This window comes from Drosophila obscura, unplaced genomic scaffold (genome assembly GCF_018151105.1).
Source record: "Drosophila obscura isolate BZ-5 IFL unplaced genomic scaffold, ASM1815110v1 contig_73, whole genome shotgun sequence".
In the NCBI taxonomy this organism is placed as follows: Eukaryota; Metazoa; Arthropoda; class Insecta; order Diptera; family Drosophilidae; genus Drosophila; species Drosophila obscura.
This window is the reverse complement of record NW_024542865.1, coordinates 3,602,923-3,629,132: the sequence shown is the minus strand read 5'-3', so window position 1 is coordinate 3,629,132 and position 26,210 is coordinate 3,602,923. Positions and strand designations below refer to the sequence as shown.

At 42.7% G+C, this 26,210-nt stretch overlaps 2 protein-coding genes and 1 long non-coding RNA gene across 8 annotated transcripts; 2 read left to right on the top strand and 1 right to left on the bottom strand.

Moving 5' to 3' along the window:
- Positions 1–1,003: 1,003 nt before the first annotated feature.
- Positions 1,004–12,088, bottom strand: LOC111065379. 6 transcript variants are annotated; one of them, XR_002606994.1, is made up of 3 exons: positions 12,037–12,088; positions 8,613–9,035; positions 1,004–1,342 (listed from the first exon to the last, which is right to left on the bottom strand). It is a non-coding gene; the product is annotated as an uncharacterized LOC111065379 (long non-coding RNA). The 6 variants fall into 6 exon arrangements; XR_005968341.1 differs by lacking the exon at positions 12,037–12,088 and adding an exon at positions 10,275–10,820; XR_002606991.2 differs by lacking the exon at positions 12,037–12,088 and adding an exon at positions 10,370–10,820.
- Positions 7,393–18,629, top strand: LOC111065378. The gene is made up of 3 exons (XM_022353514.2): positions 7,393–7,525; positions 14,358–14,792; positions 15,114–18,629. The coding sequence occupies exons 2-3, from the start codon at positions 14,360–14,362 to the stop codon at positions 18,458–18,460; spliced, it is 3,780 nt and encodes a 1,259-aa protein (XP_022209206.2). The 5' UTR covers positions 7,393–7,525; positions 14,358–14,359; the 3' UTR covers positions 18,461–18,629.
- Positions 18,630–20,921: 2,292 nt separating this feature from the next.
- On the top strand, positions 20,922–25,952 carry LOC111065387 (NPC intracellular cholesterol transporter 1 homolog 1b). The gene is made up of 7 exons (XM_022353524.2): positions 20,922–20,948; positions 21,016–22,234; positions 22,301–22,602; positions 22,707–23,642; positions 24,013–24,422; positions 24,489–24,643; positions 25,034–25,952. Exons 2-7 carry the CDS (start codon positions 21,041–21,043, stop codon positions 25,793–25,795), a joined length of 3,759 nt encoding a protein of 1,252 aa, XP_022209216.2. The 5' UTR covers positions 20,922–20,948; positions 21,016–21,040; the 3' UTR covers positions 25,796–25,952.
- Positions 25,953–26,210: the final 258 nt, after the last annotated feature.

Genomic DNA, 26,210 nt, shown 5'->3' with positions numbered 1-26,210 from the left:
TCAGGGCATTTAGGGCGGGTAATGGTGCATCCTTTTAAAGCTTTCCATTGCCCTTCTTTCTCTCCTTTCGTTGGTTTAATATTTATTTTGTGTAATTGACATATTTGCTTGAATTACATTCAATCAAATCCATAATCTTACTCTCTACCCTTCGTTGCTGTTTTCTTTGCTTGCACATTTATCTCTTGACTCATTCATTAGACACTCATTAGTCAAAGCCAACGACTCACGATGATCTACGCGTATGCGTTTTCCCATTCCCCCCCCCATTCGGGATTCCACCCACTTATCGAAATCTTTTTTCTTCTTTTTCCTACTTGGATGCGTGGCTATTCTTTGCAACTCATTAAGAAATCATTTTTCAAGCAAACAAACAAACAAAATGAAGACAGAAATACACAGAAATTGTATCTTCAAAAATAGAAACACAACGACACGACCATCAGCATCAGGGGGTGATGAGGGTGTGCGGCGTGCGGCGTGCGGCGTGGCACGCACTTGTTGAAAACATTGAGAAGATGATACAGATATTTTAAATTGAATTCAGGGTCGATTCACGCAGAACAGTCGCAAATTAGCGGAAGTACAGAAAGATTTGGAAAACTTACCTTGATTTTGTTTTCTCCTTATTTTTGCTGCTCCATTTGTTGTATTGAATTATTCGTTCGATTGTAATTTAATTAATCGCGCACTTAAATTTGGATTTTAAACGTGGTTTTCATATATTTATGATGAATATTTCTCATTGTTGTTTCACTCAGAGTCATTTTCAAGCCACAAGGTCGAAGGTCGAGTCACATCAGAACTCTCCTCGCTCACTCTTCTCTCTCTCTCTCTCTCGATGCTGTAATTTTCTGCCACCTTCTGTTTCTTTTTTATTGCTTTATATTTGGAGCGTTCTAATTGCTTTTGTTCGAATTTGGTTATTGATTTTCGTTGAATTTCTGTTTGGGTTTTTGCCTTTGGTTTTTTTGGTTTTTGTTTTTTGGTTTTGTTTTGTTTTGGTGTGTGTTTTATTAAACTTAAATGCAATTTGTTCTAATTAATTTATATGATATGTTGAATTAATTGCATTTTACTTTCGTAATATATTTGGACTCTATTTCAGTCTATTTGAGCTTCGTTTACTATCATTTATTAGTTTATTTTTTATTAATTTACTTAGATTTGAATTTGAATTTGAAAATATTTCAAATGTATAGAAGATTCTTGTAATAATTCGAAATTTTCTAGCTTCTGTTCTGTTCTGTTTGCTCTTTGGTTTTTTTTTTTTGGTTTGGTTTGTCTTTAAAAATTGTCTTTTTTTTTAGTTTGGAGTTTTGTTTGCTTCCTCTGACGCCTTCTGCAAAATGACAAAAAAGAAAACAGTTTAATGTTAGTAAAACTTGAATTATTTACACACAAATATAATTTATTATTGGGGTTAATATAATTGGCTAATTTAATATTAATATTATAATATAATTGTATTATTATTTTGGAGACTGAATCTTTGCGCTGGCTGATCTATAAATTCTAATTATATGGCTAATTAGCCAAAATTAAATTTTAAAATTGAACTATTATTGTTTAATAGAAAATAACTACATTATTTTCAATTCCAGGCTTAATCATCTACTTAATGTTATAACACTTCATTATTTGTGCATTCTGTGTGCTTTATTACAAGCTAAAGCTCCCTTTTCTGGGCTACGTAGGACTCCCAGTGACAGAGAAAGAGTATATTGTGGTGGGAAAGAGAGAAGGAGATAGAATTGGCGTTCCCATTGAATTATGTTGCAATAAATTTCACCTCATAGGCCAATAATGATGAAAACTTTTGGGTGTTGCACATTTCATTCGTGCCTTGCCTATGGGTTCTGCCTGCCTACCCTCCCTCAACCCATAACCGCTTACCAACATTGCCACATCTCCTCTCTGCTCCCATCCGCTCACTCTTTGCCGCTCTCCCGCTTTGTTCAACTCTCATTTGATTCGCCTTGCTCTTCCTTTATGCCGCTGCCTGCATAACAATGTCCTACATTCCCAACACGTACCATCGACAGCAACAGCAACAGCAACAACTACAACAACTACCAGCTACAACAACGATGGAACGATGGATGCTATTTAACAGATGGGCGTGGCTCAGCCCCCGTTCCCACCCCACCACCCCACCCCCCACCACCCCTTTCAACCCAAAAAACCCAAACAGACCACAGCGCAGTGCGAGCGAGACAGACAAATGCGAAAATTGCATACGAAAAGCCCAAACTTATTGAGACAGAAGAGTGGCTAGAGGGGGGTTCGTTCCTTCGGTCTTGTCAGACATGTTTGTATATAAGCCATATGAGCTACATACATACATATGTACATGCATGTCTACATATGTGTACATAAAGGCATATGCAGTGCCTGATTAAAGCCAACTTAAAGCCAAACTGCAAAAAAGGCAAGCGAAAACTTGCCACAAATGGTTGAAAGGGGCAAAGAAGAGCGACAGAGAGAAGGAGTAATAAGAAAGAGAAAGACAGAGACAGTGACAGAGTGAGAGTGAGCGAGAGAGAGAGAGAGAGAGTAAGAAAGAGTGAGCAGAGGGAGGAGGAGTTAAGTGCATAAGAGGCGAGGGGAGTGAGGTGAAAAGTGCAGAGAGTGACTGGAGGTGACTGCATAATATATGCACACATCGCTCGCGCCTTTCCATTCTCTTCTTCTTCTTCTTTCTTCTTTTGGCTACCATTTCTCTTTCTTCTGCTGCTGCCTCCCCTTTCCAACCAACCCCACTCCTCCTCTTCCTTCTCCTCCTCCTTTCTTGTTGATATATGGTCTAGTACAGTTAAGTAGTTACTATATAGTACGATGAGGCCAACACAAACATTTCCGGGCTGCTTTCGTTTTCAAGACAAAGCCAAAAGTCGAACTTGTTGGAGAAACTCTCTTGGCGGTTGGCGGGACATTCTGTGGGGGGTTGTCGAATGTCGGTCACGAGAAGCAGTACAGCTAGAACGTAGCGTATGATGGGCAGACGGGGTTTTGGGGGAAGGGGGATGGAAAAATATGGGCGGACGACATAAATTGGCGGCGTTATATGTATGAAAAGTCATGCCATTAAATAAATATTGTATAATGCAATGTCTGTCTTTCCCTTACGCTGCTCCCCATTATTCTCTGGTGGCGGAGAGGAGCCTCTGCTGGTGTGTCGTGTGCCCCCGAACTATGTAATTAAATTTGTGGTGTTTTTCTTCTACAGTCTAATTTCGTTAGTTTGCAGCAATTTGCATATGGGTCCAGGATAGAGGACTAGGTCCAGGCACAGGCCACAGGCCACAGAAACCCATCGTCCATTATCAAATATACCACCTCCCCCATCTAACATTTTTCCATCCCTATCCTCACTTTGCTCCGTTTCTTTCACGGGTGTTTTTCGAGTTTAAAAATTGTCTGCGGCTTCACGCTTAAAGCCCCTGGAGTATGAGTTTTAGGATTACTCAGGTGATGATGAGGATTATTTATTCTCCATATTATTTCTACCTTTTCCCGACATTCTGCTATATTATCTTTTGTAAGTTTTTCGCGCTCACTGGCAAATATTGTTTCGACACCTTATCTAAGCTTGCATATTATCTGCCTTCAATATATATGTTTATTCTATGTGCCCTGTGCCTTGTCTTCTCGTTATTCCAAGCACTTTAACTTAGTTAGTGCATCGTTATGTACCCAAGACCCTCTCCCGCTACTCTTTCGCCTCACATTCGCCCACCTCTTGTTCTTGTTCTTGGTCTTCTTTCCACTTGCTCTTCAGCTCCATCATCGTCTCATCAGCGCGCCCCGAAGCACGCTCATTCACACTTATCGAAGCATACTTATGGGCGCAGACGACGCTTAAGTGCATGGCTGCTGCTGCTGCTGCTGCTGCTGCGGGGGCGACATTTTTTGTTGGTGTGACAAAAAATACTGTTGTTGAATTTTGTTAATGTAGTATAATCGTTGGAGTAATATTTTTTTGGCATTACTAATGTTGCATTGGTGTAATTGTTGTTGTTTAAACAATGGATATTGCTGAACTTTAATTTTCTTGTCGCTATAGTGATATTGGTGAAAGTATTGTTTTTTTTCTTTTGGAATTACTGTAGTTGAATGCTGTGACTAGTGTTGGAATTTTTGCCGTTATTGCTATTTTCGTCAACAAAAATGTTTGCATTATTGCTTTTGATTTTATGGCAATATTTTATTGTTGTAATTACTGACATTGTTCCTACAGTTAATCAAATTCTAATCAGATTTTCTGTCCCTTCAGTAATTCGAGTTGTTGTTGTTGTAATTGTCAGTGTTTTTCAGTGTTTTTGCTACTACAATTGGTGAACTTCAGACACTGTTGGTGTTGTTTTCACAGTTGTTGTAACTTGTTGTTATTGTGTCTTTGTGTTCGTATAATTTTGTTAATTGGGAGTAGTAGTTTTTGCCGTGTCTTTAAGTGTTGGTATCTCCGATTTTCGGGGCACTCGTTTGAGTATTATACTCGTATGTGCATAATATTTACCCACTAAAGCATGAGACAAAGAGATAGTAAGAGCGAAGGATACAGAGATACAGAGTGACAGAGAGAGGGAGGGAGAGAGAGAGTGAGTGTTGGCCTGTAATTGCTATTTACACTAACACATGCTTACACACTTACACTTCTACAGAGACAACAATTATGTTTGTGTGCCTGATTTGATGGCGATAGCAGGGCAAGGACCATCGGGCCATCGGGCCAGAAACCAAATCAAAGCCAACAGCAAACAAATAAACATACACACAGATACATAAACACAGATACGGATACACATACACAGACAAACACACACACACACACACACCGACACAAATACGATGCATGCAAAATTTCTGCAATGGTTTAATGCGCTACTCTCTTTCTCTCTTACTCTCGCTTCCTAACTTAGACTCTCGTGCCCCATCGCATGTATCTGATTCACTCTTCGACCTAAAGACCATTTAAACTGGGACAAATGAGGCCAGGCCAGGGCAGGGCTGGGCAGGCAGGACAGGCCCAAACGCCAGTCCTGCGACCAGGCAGGCCCAACAATGGCGGGGATATGTCGAGACAACAATAAAGGAAGCAGCACCAGCACCAACAGCAGCAGTAGCAGCAGCAGCAGTCACTTTTGTTTTTAGCCCGCATTATTTGCCATTATGCAGTGCCTCTGCCTCTGCCACTGCCTCTGCCACTGCCACTGCCTCTGCCGCTACCCGATGCCGCGTTTTTGCCTTCACATCTATGGGGAGCTCCATATCAAACAGCAGCTATATCTTCCATCTCCCATCATCCATCCCCCCCTTTCTCACACCATCTGTATATATGTACATACATACATATATACATATGGATTTTTTCTGGCTTAAAAAAAAGCGACAAATATGCGACATGTTTCGCGACTCACTCTCTTTGTCGCTCTCTCTTTAGCATTGTAAGTTTTTTTGTTCTGCTATTTTGTTTCCTTTTTCCTCTCGTAAATTAGGTCATACTCGTGATAGGGAACGAGCAGCAGCAGCAGCAGCAATAATTTCTATGATGAGCAAAAGTACTCGAAGTATAGATACCCAGGACACCTAGCCGCCTCAAAAGATGCTCAGGGAACAGAATTAATTCGCTATTCAACAGGCTAAGCACCCACGTACACGTTGTATTCCAATTTATCTGCAGCTTTCATATACATTTTCTTGAAATTTTGGAATATTAATTTTATTTAATGACGTCTTTTGTGTGGTACTCGTAATATTTTATGTATTTCAATTGTAAATAGATAGCTTCTTCCAAAAATTTAATTTAATATCCTGGATATCTTCTATACATTTTTAATGTCAGAAGTTCAATGTTAAAATAATATTTCCCGTGTTATTTTTTCTCATGTTGTTGCAATGAAAATAAAAATTGAATTCAATTTTGTGTAAACATTTTTAACAAATAATTCTCCAATCCATGCTTTGATTTGATCAAAAATCTTCGAGAATTTCTATAAATAGAAGTAATATTGTAAATAAATAAAATTGATGGATAAATGGATGATTCTTTGAGTTGGATATCAGATTTCAAGCTAAAAGGGGCCAATCACAGAGTGACAGCTCACAAGCATTTAATTTGAAGATATGCCACCTTTGATTCATAAAAATTCCTTATAAATACGCTGCATTCTTCAAGTTCGAGTCGCACGCAAACATCGAAACATCGATATACCCCTCTACCATCATATTCCATATAGGCATAATATTTTGACTGCGTTTCTGATGACATTTGGTGCGCTTGATGCGCTGGCACATCGACTATGTAAATGTATTTCATTTAAATTTATTTATAATATTTTTCCACTATGTTTGTTGTTCGAAAGTTGTTTTTTTTTGTTCATTTTCCATTGAATGAGTTTTTGGTTTTTGTTCTTTTACGTTATTTTTATTTTGTGGAAAATATTGCAGTTTATGGACATGATTTCCTCTTCACTGCTGGGGTTGTGGCCGCTTATATAAATAAATAACGAATAACGGGATGCAAAAATAGAATTGAAATGAAATTTCATGTGTCATTATATTGCACAATTATTTCAATTGTTTTTTTCCACTGCACTTTGCAATGCACTCTGCATTTTCCTCCGTCCTTTCTTCTTTTTTTGTGTGTGTTATTTTTGCATATTAAATATGAAAGCGCCAACATTTGCATTAATTTTTTGCTGCCATTTTGATGTGATTTTTTTGCATATTCGCATGTACTGTTTTCCTTTTTTTTTTATTTAATGATTTAATATGGCCAGTGGGGAACCTTAAAAGTGGCCTGAGCAGTGGGTGTTATTTGTGAGAGAGGAAGTCCAAGTGAAAAAGGAAATTTGCATTCTGCATCTCTGGAATAATTTTCCCTGATTATGCCTCAATGATAGTGACAGAATTTGCAAATTATTCATGAAGCGTTGAGATGAAATTAATGTGAATTATTTGCACAAAGAGTTTTTGCAAAGTTTTCTCTGATCAAACCTTCACCATAAATTAATGTGCACTGAAATTCGATTCGATTCAATGAGTACTCAATGCAAATTCATACGAGTTATGACACTTTGTGTCATGAATATCTTCCATTAAACAAAAGCAAGAGAAACATGTATTCAACTACGATTCACACAAAACTATTCAGTTTCCTCCGATAATTTAATCTTTGTAAGTCTTCTATCTGAAATCTTTTACATTCGCATGAATAAAAGTTTTAATTTCTGACAAAACTCTTGATAATTATCTGAGAACCAAGGCTGAAAGAAATAGTGTCGAAAGTGTGTCCATCTGTCAATAAAATTCCTAGAACAAAATTCGACCATAGTCTTGTCTTAGTACCCCAGAAATTTCCATCAAAAATATATCTAAGATAATGTAATATTATCATTGTTTGTATTGAGTATTTTACAGAAGTAGGATAAGGGAATGTGTAATTTTTAACTTTATTTGCTGACATCTGCCGACTGCCGACTCAACTTCTGAAATCCATATATATATCCAGCAAATATTTCAAGTAAGTTTTTTCAAGAAATTCCATAAGAAAAAGTCTTTAAATTCAGTAGCTGGAATTTTCTGATCAACATCCTTTTAATAATTTAATGCTTCCACGACAAATAAATACAATGTGAGAATTTTGCCATCAGAAAAGATAAAAGAATTTGTCTAATTAGCAGTAAAAGTCTAGACATATATCAAAATTCTTAAACCCTCATAATTTTTGGGGGTACGAGATAGTGTGAGAGTGAGAGGGCTCCCCTCTGCATTGAAATTATTAATAGTACGGGTCTCTAGAGATCTAGATCTAGTGAGAAAGATCTACATATGTAGAACTGCAGGAGGAGGAGGAGGAGATGTATCTAGTGCTGCGGTTCGCTGGGTTTTCAATGAGCGATGGCCAGACCCGAAAACTTGCCGAAAGACATGAACAAATCATCAAATCAAAACGAGATTTATTTTGAAAGAAAAATATAATTCTTGTTCATTTTTGCCGTTTTGTTTATGTTTGTTTTTGTCTGGGGGGGGGAGAGCGTCAGCTGGTTCCCTGGAGAATTTTGTATAAAATCCTATAATTTATTTTGTTTAAAAAGCGTAAAACTTTTTATTTGAAGTCCCAATCGAAGTGGCAGCAGCGGTGGCAACGGTTCAAATTTTTGATGAGATAATTTCAGCATATTTATATCCCGTCCCCTCCCATTTCTGCTGAACAATCCAAATAAATTTAGATGAATCTTTATTTATATTTATATTCATTTATATTTATGGATTGTACAGCATTGGATGGATATTCTCTGGCTCGTACTCGATCGGGAATGGAATTCCATTATTTGAATCGCGCACGAAAATACCTTTTTTTTGTTTTTGGTGTGAGTGTTGCATTGTTCCCTTGTGCTAACATTTTATTTATATAGAATATGCTTTGATTTTCAATGAAATACTAGGTCAGTTTTTCCTCTCACATGGGGGGAAAGATGGTTCTCTTAAAAGCGGAAGTGCCAAATATCATTTAAACAAAACATAACAAAAAAAAAAAAGAAATGCAGGAAAAAACACACACAGGGGTATGGTACATATATTTATTTGGGGGGGGGGGACACACACACCTTGGGCCACTCCTCACTCTGCCGCAGGGGCAGTGGCAGTCCAGCCGGGAGATTCTTGGGCGGGATTTCTCTTTCCTATGGGGCATTCCATGATCATTATTTGTTTTTATTTTTGTTTTGTATTTCGTGTTTATAGTTCGAGCGGGTTTTCACTTGTCCAAAGTACTTTTCCCTGTGACTTTTCCTCGAGTTGCTGTTGCTGTTGTTTTTGGCTTTGGTTTTTCATGCACACGCACTGCATTTGTTGAAACATTTTGCTGTTGGCATTATACGAGTACTCGTAATTATTGTTGCAACTGCATCTTGTATTATCATTTTAATCATTTGGATTTTAATTTGAATTTGAATTTGGACATTCGTTTCGATCTGTGTGGCAAGCCTACAACACCGCACGTTGTTGTTTTGTATTTTTTTTTTGTTTTGCTGCTAACGTTGTTGTTGTGGGTTTGTTTTTTTTTTTTTAGATTATAAAAAAGAGACACGTTAAAAAAATGTTGAAAAAAATTCTCGCCGAATTGAAAATCGCGCGACAAGAATAAAACAATAATTAAAACAGAAAGATCCATCCATCCTCTCACTCTCTCTCTGTGTTTGTGTGTAAGAGTCCGCGTGTGTTTTGTGTGTGTGTGTGTGTGTGCGCTCTGGCGTGCCAAGTATTAAGTGGGAATACTGTTTCAGCTTCCGTTTCCGCTTTGCACTGCACTTCCGTTCGGCGCTTCGATCTCGACACGACTCGGAATGCGACTCGACTCCGCTTTTACTCCGCTTTCAGAGGAGCAGCAGAGGCCGGCTGCCGCCGTTCCATCGTGGCGTTCGGTCGGTCGGGTGGTCGCTCGGTCTCGGCCAAACTTCGCACGCAACGCCAAAACGATGCGGCCTCGGCTGCGGCACCGATACTGCAACAGCGACGCTGGCAGCGATGCGGACAGCGACAGTGACAGACAGAAGAAGTTGCACCAAAAAAAAAAAAAAACCGAAAAACTCTCACACACTACTTCGAAAACTTTCGAATTTCTAGCTCTTTTGAAAATCTTTCGATTCCCAAGCTTCTATTTTTTTTCTTTGCAGAATTCTCAGCTTACGAAACTTTTGAGCTTCTTTTTCGGAACATTGCGCCTTGAAAGTTTTGAATATTTTTAACAGAGAATACTTGAAAAGAAATCTGAAAAGACTTCGGAATTTAAACTCTTGAAAAGTCAAAAGTCTTTATATTATAAAAACTTGAAATTAACCAGTGCAGCATTTTGGAATTCTAAATTTGGAATTTTCTTTGGTAATTTTTGGGATTTTTAACTGAAGCTTTGGAGTTTTTCCTTGCGACAATTGAAATGGTGGCAAAGTTTTTGGAGTTTGAGTTTCTTGTTTTGTTTTCGAAAGACTTCACTTTATCGGAAAATGTTCACATTAAAAAACTATGGAATTGGGATCTGGAATGCTACGCTTGCCGAAACGGCAACAGAGACTCAGATCAGAATTGGGATCGGAGGCCGGAAACAGGAGCTTATTCAAATCGAAACACACACAAATCAAACACGCACAGCCACGCACGGTGAACAGGAAACGTGGGGTAAATGTCGCGAGGCGGGTTTTCAATTTTCAAGTTAAGTTTTCGAAAAACCACAACGGAAAACACAAAAGAACGAAACAGTTATGGTACGGTACGGTACGGCAAAGGTATTGGTATTAGGTATGTGGTGGAAAGCCAGTGGTGATAGTGTGTTTGGAATATTGAGAAAGAGCTTCTATCGCAGACAGACCCGTCAACGTGTGCTCGCACGCGGAAAAACAAATGTAAACTGTTTTTGCTGCACGGCCCGTGGCGAGCGTTTGGTTAGCGTAAAAGCAGCAAAGGCAGCCGAACCGCCAACAGCCCCCCGAAGGTGCCAAGCAGCAGCAGCAGGAGAGCCCGAAGTCTGTCCACGAATGCGGTTCCCAGACAGACAATGAGAGAGCGAGAAAGTGGGTGTGGGTGGGTGGGTGGCTTTGGTTTGGTTTGGTTGTTTTGTGTGTTCGTTTGGGTGTCAGGGGGGCAGCGAATGCGAATGCGAACGAATGACTACGATGACGATGACTATGACGACGACAACGACGACGAAGACGACCGCTTGAATGGCACGATGATGTCGATGGTCTATGGTCGATGGTCGGGACACACGTCGCTTAGCGGTGAAGGGCCGCACACGAATGAGCACGAGATGCGATTGCTGTTGTCCACGAGACACGAAATGGTTAGAGATTCGCTCGCTGCTGGCGTCGCTGCTGGCTTCGATGCGGCTGCTACTGCTACTGCTGCTACTGCTGCTGCTTCCTCTCACACTCTCTTCGGCTTTTGCGCTCTGTTAAGTTTAACATTAGTTGAGAGGAAAGCTTTTTGTATGACGTTGCCGCTACTTCCTGCGGAAGCGGCAGCTGTGGCAGATGCAGCAGCAAAGACAGCGACCGGCTTTTTCTTTTGGCTAACGAGAGAGCTCCCAACAGTTGTTATTGCATTTGGCAAAGAGATGGAGAGCGCAGCTAGAGAGAGGCGGCGAATCTTTGAACCCTAGAAGGTCATCTTAAACATTTTTGTACCTAGACTACTCTTCGACAATGACCAATGTTGGATGACCAAACCAGCATAAAAGTTTTTCCCACTTTCCCCTTAATTTTCCCTGCAACATATGCAACAGAAATCGGGGCCATGCCATAGATCGCTGTTAAATGTTAAATTTTAATTCGTAGCTCTGTTCAGTTTTAGCGCTGTTAGCAACGCTGTTAACTCTGTTCAGTTTTAACAGTAACCGCACTGCCAGCGTCAGCGTCTGCGTCAACGGCGACCGCACCGAAAAGAACACGTTTTTTTTTGTCGTGTGCAGAAGGCATTCACACCGAGCAAAAAACAAAAAAAAAGAAACAAAAAAAGCTGCGACTGCTGCACGTGCTGTCCACGTTTTGTCATCCTCTCTCTCTCACGCACTAACATTCTGTCTCTGGCCATCTCTCTCTCACGGACTTAGCCGGCCTCTGTTTGTATTTCGGTGTTTTTGGATGCCCGTTTTTTGCCGCAATCAAAATTGTGAATTTACCAAAAAAAAACAAAACCCGATACAAACACACACACACACACTCGCACACACACGCATGGATGGAGAGAAAGACACGGAGAGATGGTTGCATGGTGTGGCATGCTGCAAGCAACGACAACGTCATAGTTTTGACGTCGTCGGTTGAAAGGTTAAGGCAGCAGCTCTCCAAAAAGTTGTTGTTTTATTTTTGTTGGAGGTGATGCAATCGAATGCCGCATTGAATATACCTTTCCCTCTCTCTCGCTCGCTCTCTCTCTCTATATATCTCTCTTTCTATCGCACACACACACACACACACTCTCTCTCTGTTATTGTTTTTATTAGTATTATTATTATTATTGTTACGCCGAAAAAGTTACGTTTTTAGTGGGTTAAAAGCACGGCTCTGAGAGGAAGAATCGGCGCGCGTGTTAATGCACCACTTCCTGTTGGGCTACTGTACCGTTAGACGGCGGGCGGCCTAACCATTACCGTTATTATTTGTGCAATGCTTCACACACACACACACACACACACACACACCACACACAGTCATGTGAACACACCGCAGAAGAGCCGGCAAAAGAAGCCAGCCGCAATCCGGCTCAGCGCTCTCACTCTCCCTCTCTCACTCTCTTTGAGCTAGAGAGAGAGTAATATGCAACTCTCCCGCTTGGACTCTCTGCAGCAGGGAAAAACTGCAACTCCGGGCATGCGATTTGAAAATTGTGTCGTCAGCTTGACACAATTTTCCAGAATGCGCCTGGAATGAACACAAAACCCAAAAAAAAAAACCAAAAACAAAAACAAAAAAACCCCCAACAACAAGAACGAACAGAATAAGAGCGAGAGAGAGAGACAGAGAAAGAGAGAGATGGAGATGGAGAAACACAAAAACAAAAACGAAGAAAGAACGGGAACAGGCACAGATTGAGGCGAACCATGAAGCAGAAGAAGAAGTAGGGTAGAGGGTATCGGCTATGGGGGGGTATGAAGAGGTGCTCCTCAACTGAGCCATCAATAAGTTCTAGTGCGAAAGCTCTACTACAGGGTATGGGCAAGTGCTACAGAAGAACACGTTCAAGTACGAGCTAGAAAGGGGCATACAGAAAGGGGTCGTCTATTACCCTATAGAGGTACACAGGCTCAACTGATAGAGGATATATTCAAGTGAATATAAATTCGAATATATCGAATATATAAATATATATATATAATATAAAGCAGGGTACCCAGTTGTACTGGATAATGTCCTAGAAAATGTACAGGAAGAAGTGAGTGCTGGGATCCCGGTACAGCGTACAGGGAGAGGTGCAGTGGATGCGGCTTTAGTATGGAGAGGCATACACGGGGGACCGGGGCCTTACACTACCGGGCTAAGGAGTAGGAGGAGGAGCAGGTGGAGGTGGAGCACGAGCCAAAAGAGAGCTTTGCAGATGCGCATTAACGATGCCCCGCGTAAGCTTCGGTAACGAGGTTTGTTTTTTTTTTTTTTTTTTTTTTCGGTAACTAACTCGGTTGTTCTCGGTTGTTCGGTTTCTCGGTTTTCGGGTGTTTTGTTGATGTAGGTCTGGGATTTTCAGGACACGTGTCCACCGGCCGGTGGATGTTGCTTTAAAGCCGACTCCACCGATTATCCGGCTTTATTTTGGTTTTCCCCCTGTCCATCATCAATTATTTTATTTGCTATTATTTTTTTCATAGCCCACACCTAGAACTGTGAATATTCGTTGCATTTCTTGGATACCATTTGTTTTGTTTAAAAAAATGCAACAAAAATCATGTCTCCACGTGTGTTTTTGGTGGGCGTGAGAGTATCCGTATGCATTTATGTTTGTGTGTGTGTGTGTTTGGTATGTTTGCGCCTGTGTGTGTAGGTGTGCAAATGCGTGAGAGTTCAATAGCATTTTGGGCTGGCAAATAAAAAATAAATAAAACCAAAGCTTGCAGCAGCTGCAGCTGCAGCAGAGAGCAGCCGACATAAAGAGAGAGAGAGCGCGACAGAGAGACTGAGAGCAAGAGCGAGTGAAAGCTTAACAGTCTCTGTTAACAGTTTGCCAAAAGCTTTCGCACCCGAAATTCCGTTCGTTCGTTCGTTCGTTCTCTCCACTCAAACCCATGCAAAACCATTCAATGGCCACGATCTGCTGCGGCAGGGTGCAGGTGCAGTGCAGGCACTGTGCTGCGCGATTACGGATTACGGACTCGGACATTCGGATTTTTGGAGCAGCTGCGAATAGATCGTTGACCGGAGGGTTCCACCGGTCATTTTGCTTGCTTTCCACTAATGTTTAAATATTGTACTTTAATTTAATATACAAATTTGTACCCCCCTAGTGCTAAGTACCCGAATATGGATGATCAACCTGATACTGGGTATTATGTCAAAGCACTAGACTATACACAAATGTGTTCAAAATGTTGCATCAAAGCAACAATTCAATAAAAAGTCTTTGGGAATTTTTGTATGTGATATCAGTATCAGTATCAGATCAGTATTCCTTCAACCCTTAAAAGAGAAACAGCTCTAAAAAGTTTTTACGATTCACAGCGTGTTCATAGCCAGAGAAACTAAAGCCAGAGAACAAAAAGCTAGTCATTAAATTTGCTTTTAGTTTGCTTTTAAATTTCAGTTTCGGAAATAATCATATCGCATCGTTTTTATTTGTTCATTTGTTTTTTTTTGTTTTTTTTTTGAAAGAAATGGAAAAAAAATTCTTTTATGTACAAGCCGATAAGGTGACTACACAATGCGAATCGAAGTGCGATGCTCACGTAGAGATGATGTCTTCTGATCGCTTGGATGAAAGACATTTGAAAGCGAACGAGGCGAAAGAAGAACAGGGTAAGGCAGATGAGCAGCAAAACAAAACAGGACTTGAGCATGTGGATGATGATGATTCAATAAGCAAGGAGTTGGATGATCAAAGCGATACTCACGTAGAGATGATGTCCTCTGATCGTTTGGATGAAAAACATTTGCAAGCGAAAGAGGCGAAAGAAGAACAGGATAAGTTAGATGAGCAGCAAAACAAAATAGGACTTGACCATGTGGATGATGATGATGATGATTCAATAAGCAAGGAGTTGGAATGCCTCTGGGCAAGGAAACTGCAAGAAATGCAAAAAACTGATGGTAAGCGTTTTTTTTTTTCTATTATTTGCTGTTATGCACTGAAGCCGCTCACGAAATGGAATGGAACGGAACAGATCGTGAGAGCGAGCGCTAACAGTGAGCTGGAGCTGTTAAAGCAGCGCGCTAACAGGCTATCAAAACTGCGCGCGTTAACAGGCTGGCAAAGCAGAGCGTTAACTCCGCTGTTGCTCTGTTAGAGCTGCTGCCCACCCAACTTCAATTGATCCAACCTTCCATTTATTAACCAATTATCTATAAATGCAATCCTATTATATGTCCATAATCCAACCTATTTATCCATCCATCTATCCCGCCTCTTAGCCGAGCCCACGCCAAAGCCCCTCCTCGCCAGAAGTAAGAGTATGAATGACTTGGCCTATGCTGATGCCGATGCTGATGCTGAACAAAGGACCAATGACACCGACACTAATCCAGAAGTGGTTGACGTTATGCGCCATGATCAAAACACTGACGGGGTGGGCATACCCCTTACCTCCGTGGAGGCGGTAACCCTGCATAGTGGCGATCCATTGCAGCAAGACGGGGTGCAACCGGTCTCGGAGCTCGATGAAGTTGCCAGTTTGGGCGGCACTACGGGTAGCCTTAAATTGGGGCGAAGCTCAGGGGAGCCGAGCACCTATGACCACAACAGCTTGCCCCAAGAAGAGACCCAAGATAGTTCGCTACCAAAAGAGTCATTTGAATGCGTCGCCACGAAGAGCTCACATTTGGTCACTGGCCAATCATTGAACAATCCGGCGGAGGGTCAAAGCTGCAGCGTTCATTCCTCACTGCCTACACTAAAGGACCCCTTGAAGCAGAGACGCAGCTTCAGACATCAGTCCACACAATGTTCAATCTCTGCAAACTCTGAGAGCAATGTACAACGACGTCGGCTAAATTTTGATCTTTTGATGGAATTCAAATCCAAATCCGAATCGGCTCCGAATCAGCCGGAGCCATTGCCAGAATTTCGATTAAATCGGGAGGCTGAAAAATCCAGAATTAAATCATACCTGGAAGCACGGCTGCGGGAGTATACAGCCCGTCCCGCACAAGCCGAGCATATAGCACCAGCTTCGACTTCGACTTCGACTTCGACTTCGAGGTCACTGACGGAACTATTTCGGTGCGAGGGATGGCCCAACCTCCCTGCGTGTGAATCTACAAGCACCCATTGTCAATCGAATACTGCGCCAACATCGCCTGAGCATCAAACTAAAATGTCCCAAGGAGTGTCGGCTAAAATGTCGACCAAGCCAGTCATTGTAGTGTGGACTCGGGGCCAGAAACCATTCTCCACGGGCTCCTCCGAAGCTTCAGACACTGGACACTCGGCTGATTCCTGCACAACCTGCCTTTCTTCATCGGCGACTCAAGAGAACAGATCACCTGTGGAGCCGCCAAGGGCAACCGATGGGCTGCCACTGCAAGGCGAAGTGGCATCCAATGGGACATCTAGCCTACCGGACACAAGCAGCTGTGCGTGTCGTTGTTGTGTCGTGTCCACCGATTGTCGCTCTGCAGCCAGTTCACGGTGCACCGAGCCCGCTGGCTATACGACACGTAGCTCAAGTTCGAGCGCTTCCTATCAGACTGCAGCATTGCCAGCTGATGTCATATTACGCCAACAGGTAGAGCACTCTTCTAGTATGCCATCGACGACAGAAGATGACCGCAATGCGCAAGCCATCGCGGAGGCACGTCCGGAAACTAGCTCAATAGCAGCGATTGTGGTAATGGGACCGGTCAAACGGCGGGCACAGCCAACGGAAAGTGATGAAGAACAGGAGCAGACATTGGAGAAGCCACAGAAGCAAAATCAAACGCTGACCTACCAGTCACAGTTCCCACCCATAGACCATCGTCCAACTTCGGTGGCTTGTGGCAATTTTTCGAGCCGCACTAGTCTGTCTGAGTCATATCACACAGCACGGGATCGCACACCATCGCCTGGGGCCAGGTCAGAGTATTTTTCAGCCATACTTCTTGCTTCTCCCTCCAGCCAGTTGCCCACGGAACAGTCGCCGAACAGTGCCAGTAAGCCAAAGGATCAGTCTTTGGAACCAGCACTGGCACTGGCTACCAATCGCTCCAGCCAGACAGTGTTTCACTCAGCGCGTGAGCCCCAGACAGATCTGGGGACAGATTCTGTAGCCAAATCTACAATGAGAATACGTGACGACAACACTGAATATTATACAGCCAGCGAAAATCCGTCCATGATGCCATTAAACGGCCATCAAGCGCAGTCGCCAGTGCTGGTTAAGTTGCAGATCAGCCAAAGTACGCTGATCCATGAGGTAATGCATACGCACTATCGGCCCAACAGACTGCAGGCCCTGGGCCCCGAGCTGGGGGAGATCAGTGCCGCAACTGAGAACAACGGCAAGAGGGGCCAAGAACGCGACGACAACCCTCTGGCCAGTGAAGCCTCTAACATTGACCAGAAAAAAATCAAACAAGGTACAGACATGAAGGATGACAAAACGGCTACTGAAAGTGACATGACTATAAAGGGAGAGGATAGCGAGACGGAAATTAATTACTTTCAGCCCATGCCACTCAGTTCGGACGCTGACATCATCCAAGTGTGGCAATCGAATGTGCTGATACGCAAGAGGCAAACCCCATTGGATGGCGGGCTCTACAGTCAGACGCATCGATTGCAGTTTCTGCCGATAGACATACTGCATGCGGACACCGCCGGTGGGCCCATTTTCGAGGGCGATCATGTCAAGTATGCCATGGAGCGTGCCAAATACTTTGAGCAGGAATTCGCAAAGCTTTCCGGGGACGAGAGAGTCGAGGATCTGCTGCTGAGACTGCGACAAGTGCGAACCCTGCAGAACACGGCCGAAACGCACTACGAGCCACATCTGAAGGCCACAAGTGCTGGCCATGTCCCGAAGTCGCCCCGAAGTCACTCTGCTAAGGTCTTGCAGGTCAAATATTGCTGCCCCCTGGGCTTGGACGGCTGTTCGACGCTGCTCAATGCGGAACTGCTGGCACACTTTTGGTGCACTCATCTGAAAGATCGCCTGAACCTGCAGCTCAAGGAGGTGTTCGATGACGACAGCGTACTGATTATCTTCAATCCCACGTCCTTTAGACTGGCCACGAACACCTGCATGTCCATGCTGGTGTATGGCGGCAAGCAGGGCGATGACTCCACGCTGCCGCTGAAGCGTTTCATGCCGGTGGGCAATGCAGGCCTGCCTGAGCCCTATGCCCGCTATGTGGGTCATCTGCCCATAATCGTGATGATTTGCCGCAACAAATTGAGTGCCGTCAATGGTAACGAGAGCAAAGATAAAGATGAAGATGAAGATGAAGATGTATTCGCTTTGTGGGTGATCACCATGGACCTGCCACGGCCCGTGCATGTGCTGATGACCGTCTTCAATCGCCGGCTCGACATCAGTCGCAGCTGCATCATGTCGATGCGTGGCCTGAGCAAGTCCCATTGTTGTAAGAATTTTGTCAACGCCAGCAATAACTTTATGCGCATCTCCGAAAACGATATGAAGGTACTGAGCAATGGCTTCACCGAACCAGTCTACGTGGAGGTCACCGTCAAGGAGTTCCCCTACTCCTGCTTCATGCTCATGACAACAGCACCCCTTCCCGAAGTAAACACACAAGCGGATCTACAACCAAAAAATTAATGATGATACTTGGAACTCAAACATAAAAGAAAAAAAAAGGAACATTGTTTTGGAACATTCTGGCTAAAATTTCCACTTTTTGGCTATTTTGTTCCAAATTCAAAAGTAAAAGAAATTCCTAAAATTATGTTTATTTTGTTTCAAATTTATTAAATGTAAAAACAATACTCAAAATTAAAAAAAAAAAAATCGAACCCAAAACCCAAATGATCTGCATTTCGCATTTTTTTTCTTTCTTTCTTTCTTCCTGTATTTCTCCCAGTGTGGCTTAGCTGTTGTCCAGACGGTGAGCTGTGCCATGGCGCTTCTGAATTTCACTTGCCAATTTTTGTGTAATTGTTTGACAAGTATTTTCAGTAACAATAAATGCGTTTGGATCTAAGACACATCCACCTGAGACTTGAAACATTTTTGAACCTATCAAACATTAGCCATATAATTCCGAAACAAAGTGTATAGCTTGTAAAACTGTAAATCTACACTCCGAAAAGTTTTAAATATTTGTAATAATTTTACTTGTTTAATCGGCACCTCTACTCTGTATCAGCATCTAAATGATACCCAAATTATCAATATGATACTTTCAAGTGCTTAAATTACTGTACACATTTATTGTTTGAATTTAAACCCTTAATACCTTAATTAGCTTCCATGCTAAAAACCACTTAAAAAATAAATGAAAAAGTAAGTCTCTGCATATTTATACCTCCAGATACTTGGCTATAGAAAACGAATGCCAGCAGTCAAGATAAGCTGCAAATTGAGCTGGATTATTTGCTCATTGTTTTATATAAATTGAACAAAAATTGGATGACTAAACAAATATATTTAGCGCTGTGCATCAATTAGCAGTAAATAAATAAATAAATGAAAATAGTGCAAATTAAGCCTGATGGCTCAAATTTTGTTGCAGCTAATGTTATCAGAGATTGTACGGGATTCTCCGTTTCTCCATTAGTATAGTTTGGGTCTCGCACCTGTGCGGACACCTGAGCTTATATCTTTGGCTTATCGGAGGGAGCTACAAATTGGGGCTCGTGGCAGGCAGCTGGCCAGCGCTATTTTCTGCTCGTTTCTGTGGGTGGCGGCTGTTGAACACCTGTTTGACATTCGAGCGATCGACGATAAGCCTCGCTGTGCTCTCGAGACCCTTCAGCGCCGTAAAATTATATTGCCGCCTTCAGCTGGCAACGTCGCCAGCTAATTCTTAATCTGGCTCTGAGGCCCGACCACCGCCTTGCTATCTGCCTTCCCCTAGAGTCCAGACAGTGTGTGTTAGCTGGCCGGATGAATGATTCATTAAGAAATACCAGAACAGAACAGAACCGAAACTGATCAAACTTTGTGCTGCCGATTGCTTGGCATAGGTTTTTCACGGCACAGAAGGGGGTTTTCTTCTTGGAAATTACTAGAGAACTCAGTGGAAATAAGAAGGGATTAAAGGGACATACTTACCCTACTTAGCTTGCTGTTTAAATATGTAATTATTTATGGCTTTACTTTCGCTTTCTACTTTCTTTTAAATGTATTTGATTGATTCATTCATGAATCTAGTTACTCATCTTGAAAGATAGCAGAGCCAACTTTATAATCAATCAATTGGTAGTTTATTATTTATTTATGTGACATCAATAGCTACAACTAAAATATTTAATTTATAAATTTTGTAATATCAAGATTGAAATTATTTAAAATAATTTTATTATGACATTTTTAATTGATACATTTGCAATATAAAGAATTATATACATATCTACATATACAAATTAATAATGCAATAATTAAAATTTGTATGCTTTGCTGAAAATGATTTATTCTGATATATGTAAAATATATATGATTACATAAAAAATTTTATTTAAATTTAATTATGCACCCAACAGACAAGTCTCTGGATTAAAAAAATTTAATTGAATATCAAACTAAAGGGAGGATTCGATAAGTAAAATAAAAAATAAATAAATATATAAGATAATAAAAAAAATTTTTTTTTAAATTTTAAATCTTAAAATTTAAAAGTCAAATTATATTAAATTATATTTATAATAACTACAATAACGTTATCTTTTAGTATACAAACGTTAGGGATTAAGTATAAAAATAAAAACAATTATATAGCAATAAAACTATAGCTATAAATAAATAAATACCAACACAAATACAAACATCTGATGCACAAAGGTTTCACGATCATTGTCGCTATGTGCCCCCGACCTAAGCCCTGGCCAAAAGCTAATCCGCCGATGATAAAGTCAATTCCCTGCCGATTAGTGCTGTTTGCAGAAACAGAACCCATCGGAACCCATCAGAACCCGTCAGAATTCAGAAGCTTATCGCAGGAGATAAGCCCACACGCTGGTAATAATCACCCAAAACTGAAGGGGGAAATCTTATCGCCACTCTGCGCCACTCATTGATAGCTTATTGACGGGCTGCAGCAAAGTGTTTCAGTTTGGTTTAGTTATTGGTGTGCTGCCGGCACGAAAAGGTTCGACGCGCTTTCTACCACACAAAAAGTGTTTCGGGTTTTCCCTATATTCTTTTTTTTTTTTTAGTTGTTTTTCCAACTATTCTGTGATAATGAATGTGAAATATTTGTGGCTGATTTGTGGCGTATTGGCCGTGGCATTTACATGCAACAAAGCACAGGAGGAGCAGGAATTGGGTTGCATTTGGTATGGCCAGAGTCATCAGATTGGCAATCACTGGCAGAATAAGGCGGACACGGAACCGGCCAGAGCACTCAACAGTCCGGAAGCCGAGGCCGTATTCGCCCGCCGCTGTCCGGTGCTCTACAAGGAGTACAAAGGAGACAGTGGCCAGGAGGAGCTGAAGCTGTGCTGTGATGAGAATCAGATTCATACCATGGATGCGGGCCTGTCGCAGGCGGATGGTGTATACTCCAGGTGTCCCACATGCACCAGGAACATGGGACAGACTGTGTGCGCCATGACCTGTGCCAAGAATCACACACTCTTCCTCACGGCTAAAACTGATTTTCTGGATGGTGGCCTGGAATATGTGGAGTCCATTGAGTATAGAATATCGGATATGACCGCACAAAAGGTCTACGATAGCTGTGCTGGCATACAGCACACCCAGACAGGGCGTCCGGCCATGGATCTCGGCTGTGGTGCCTACAATGCCAAGACCTGTAGCTACCGCAGATGGTACGAGTTCATGGGCGATGTGAATGGCGATTATGTGCCCTTCCAAATTACGTATTTATGGTCGGAGGATGCCGAGGAGGGCTCCGAGGAGCAGTACCTAGAGCTGTTCCCCTTGGACTGTGGCGAGAGGTACGACGACAGCTATGCCTGTGCCTGCATCGATTGCGAGCAGTCATGTCCGCTGACGGATGCACCCACCGGGCCGCTGGATCCCTGGCAGATAGCCGGCCTGTATGGTGTGACCTTCATTGTGTCCCTGATCCTGGGCCTGATCCTTGCCGTCGTCATATGCTGGGGTTCCCTTGGCCGCACGGCACCGCCGAGCATCTGCATGCCGACCCTGTTTGGGGAGTTCTTCTATGTGGGATTTCGTGCGTGGGGCACATTTTGTGCCAAACATCCGGTACTGGTGCTGGCCCTGTGCTCCTGGGCCATTGGCGGCATATCGTACGGCATTAGGTACATGAACATCACCACAGATCCCGTGGAGCTGTGGGCCGGCGACGAGAGCCAAACGCGCATCGAGAAGGACTACTTCGATCAGCACTTTGGACCCTTCTATCGCACCAATCAGATCTTCATCAAGGCCATCAATCAGACCAATGTGTGTGGTACCCCCCAAACAAAAGCGACTGCCTGGCAAGTGCTGATCCGCATTCTCTTTTTCCAGTTCACCCATGAGGCTGCCAGTGGGTTGCTCAACTTTGGACCTGCCTACGAGTACAATTTCCTGAAGGAAGTCTTCGAGCTGCAGGAGGTCATTATGAAGTTGGGCCTGGACGAGGGCGAGGGCATGGACAAGATCTGCTATGCACCCGTGCTGCTGGCTGGAGAAGTCGCCACTGTGGATGACTGTGTGATACAGTCGATATATGGCTACTTTCAGCACGATATGGATGTATTCAATACCAACTACGAGGACAACAACGGCTATACGATCAACTATCTGAACAAGCTCGAAGATTGTCTGCGGTATGTCTCACTCTAGCTCATTCAACCTCAATTCGAACCTCTTTGCTTAATTATTGTGCATACGAGCATTGTTAATTTTAATTTTAATTGTAATTAATTTATAGAGTACCCATGTTGGAGGATTGCTTTGGCCCCTATGGTGGTCCCATTGAGCCCGGCGTTGCTGTGGGCGGCATGCCCAAGGTGGCCGTCGGCGAGGATCCCGACTACATGATGGCCACCGGCCTGGTACTCACCTTCCTGGGCAAGAATCAGAACGATGCCTCCAAGCTGGAGCCCAGCAAGAAGTGGGAGAAGCTATTCGTGGACTATCTCAGGGATTACAAGAGCGATCGCCTGGATATTGCCTACTCAGCGGAGAGATCCATTCAGGATGCCATTGTGGAGCTGTCCGAGGGCGAGGTGGGCACCGTGGTCATCAGCTATTTGGTGATGTTCATCTATGTGGCCATCGCCCTGGGTCGCATACGCAGCTGTCGGGGATTCCTGCGCGAGTCTCGCATCATGCTGGCCATCGGTGGCATTGTCATAGTGCTGGCATCGGTCACCTGCAGTCTGGGCTTCTGGGGCTACATGAATGTGACCACCACGATGCTGGCCATCGAGGTGATACCCTTCCTGGTGCTGGCCGTTGGCGTCGACAACATCTTCATCATGGTGCACACGTTCCAGCGATTGGATCGCAGTCGCTTTGAGACCACACACGAGGCGATTGGCGAGGCCATCGGCCAGGTGGGTCCATCGATCCTTCAGACGGCTGGCAGTGAATTCGCCTGCTTTGCAATTGGGGCGCTGTCAGATATGCCCGCTGTGAAGACATTCGCCATGTACGCGGCGGCGGCCATCCTGCTCGATTTTCTACTTCAGATCACGGCATTTGTGGCCCTGATGGCCATCGATGAGAGAAGGGTGATGGACGGTCGACTGGATATGTTGTGCTGTGTGCAGACCAAAAAGAAGCCCAAGCAAGATGCGCCCAAGGATGTGGGCGTGCTGGAGCAGATGTTCAAGAACTTTTATTCACCCTTCCTGCTATCAAAGTAAGTTTTACATAAATTCCCTTTTTACTTTCTTTTTAAATTTAAATCGGACATTTTTAATTTTTATTAAAAAATCTAAATTAAATAAATCAGACATTTTTAATTTTTATTAAAAAATCTAAATTAAATATATTTATTATAAAAACTAAAACATTAAATTAATATGTGATTTTAATTTTTAATATTTATTTTATCTTTGATTTTACGTTAAAAATTTTAATTTAAACTTTATTTTCTAGCTTTTATTTTATATTTATTTATCATAAAAATCAAAATTTAATTTAATTTAATTTGTAATTTTTAAAATTGAATTTAACGTTTAATATTTAATTTTTTATATTTAATTTAATTTTATTTTTTTGTATTTTAGACCTGTCAAAGTGACCGTGCTGCTCATCTTTACGGTGATCACCTGCCTGTCATTGATGGTGGTGCCCTCGATTGAGAAGGGCCTGGACCAGGAGATGTCCATGCCCAAGGACTCGCATGTGGTCAAGTATTTCCGCTATATGGTCGATCTCCTGGCCATGGGTGCCCCCGTCTATTGGGTGCTCAAGCCCGGACTCAACTACTCGGAAAAACTGCAGCAGAATCTCATTTGCGGTGGCGTCGAGTGCAACAACGACTCGCTCTCCGTTCAGCTCTACACACAATCACGCTACCCGGAGATCACAAGTCTGGCCCGACCCGCCACCTCCTGGCTGGATGACTACATCGATTGGCTGGCCATCATCGATTGCTGCAAGTACAATGTCACCACGCAAGGCTTCTGTTCAAGTAGTAAGTTATCCCTGCAAGCATTTGTTCTATTAAAATTAATATTAATATAATATTTCCCCTTCCTAGATTCAAAGAGCGAGGACTGCTTGCCCTGCGATCGCGAATTCACAGAGGATGGTCTGAGACCCACTCCCGAGACTTTCAGCAAATTTTTGCCCCACTTCCTTTTCGATCTACCCGATGCGGAGTGCGCCAAGGCAGGACGGGCTTCTTATGCGGACGTAAGTACATTTGCTCAAAATGTATTTTTCATAATTTTATTAAAAAATTTTGATTTTAATCATAATCATGATAATAAATAGTAGTCGAAAATTAAAAATTGAAAATGAAAGCCATTTTTGATTGTGCATAATTAATTTTCAATTATATTTCAATTATATTTAAATTTTAATTATTTTTGGCAAAATTAAAAATTGCAGCTACATCTAATTTTCATTAACAAAAGTCAGAAACTTCTTCTCAAAAGTATTTCTGAGTTTAATAATAAAATTCAGAAATTAATTTTTATTTTTATAATTAGCATTTTATATTTTTATATTTATTTATTTATTTATACTTTATATTTATATTTATTTAATTTGATATTCGTTTTTGTGTTTTTTTGTTTGCAGGCGGTCATCTATACAATAGATGACGTGGGCATGTCCACGGTTCAGGACACGTACTTCCTGCAGTATTCGACCACCTCGACGACCTCCGAGGAGTTCTACTCTCAGCTGCGTGAGGTGCGGCGCATAGCGGGCGAGATCAATGCCATGTTTGCCGAGAATCAAGTGGATGCCGAGATCTTTGCCTACTGCGTCTTCTACATCTACTACGAGCAGTATCTGACCATCTGGGAGGATGCTCTCTTCTCGCTGGGCCTGTCGCTGCTGGCAATTTTTGTGGTCACGCTGGTCATCACCGGACTGGACATCACATCCGCATTGATTGTGCTCTTCATGGTCATTTGCATCCTTATCAATATGGGTGGCATGATGTGGGCCTGGAGCATTAATCTGAATGCCATATCTCTGGTTAATCTCGTTGTGTGCGTGGGCATCGGCGTCGAGTTTGTCTCGCATATTGTGAGATCGTTCAAGCGGGCCGAGGGCACGGCCCAGGAGCGGGCCCGTCACTCACTGAACGTCACTGGCAGCAGTGTCCTGTCGGGCATTACGCTGACCAAATTCGCTGGCATCGTGGTGCTGGGCTTCTCCAACTCCCAGGTCTTTCAGGTCTTCTACTTCCGCATGTATCTGGGCATCGTGCTGATCGGCGCCGCCCACGGCCTGATCCTGCTGCCCGTTCTGCTCAGCTGCATGGGGCCGCTGAAGCGCATGGCCAGGACCTCCAGTGCCGCATCCATCGTCCCAACGGCAGCAGCTACCTAAACCGAGAGTCCAGCACTATCCATATACATAGCATAAGAATGCACGATCCCATATAGTTCATAGAGTGTACGTAAGATTCATGCATAATTCCATAATACCATTTTTTTTGTTGTTGTTGTTTTGTTTTCGTTTATTAATAAAGATAATTTCTTTTTTAAGCTGTACATTTTTGCATAAAACAATTGTCGGCGTGGGGACTGTGGGGACCACCACCGGCTCTTCTTTATTGTTTATTGTCGTGGCACCTTTGCTTTTTATGGCCTTAAGCGACCAACTGCCGTGCACGCCGACAAAACAATAAACAAGAAACTCGCGGCGCTTCCACCCGCTTTACTCGCTTTTTCCCGCATTCCCGCTTTTCCCGCTGCGACTGCAGTGGGCGCCCGTAACAACCCCTCGGCTATCCCTGGGCTCC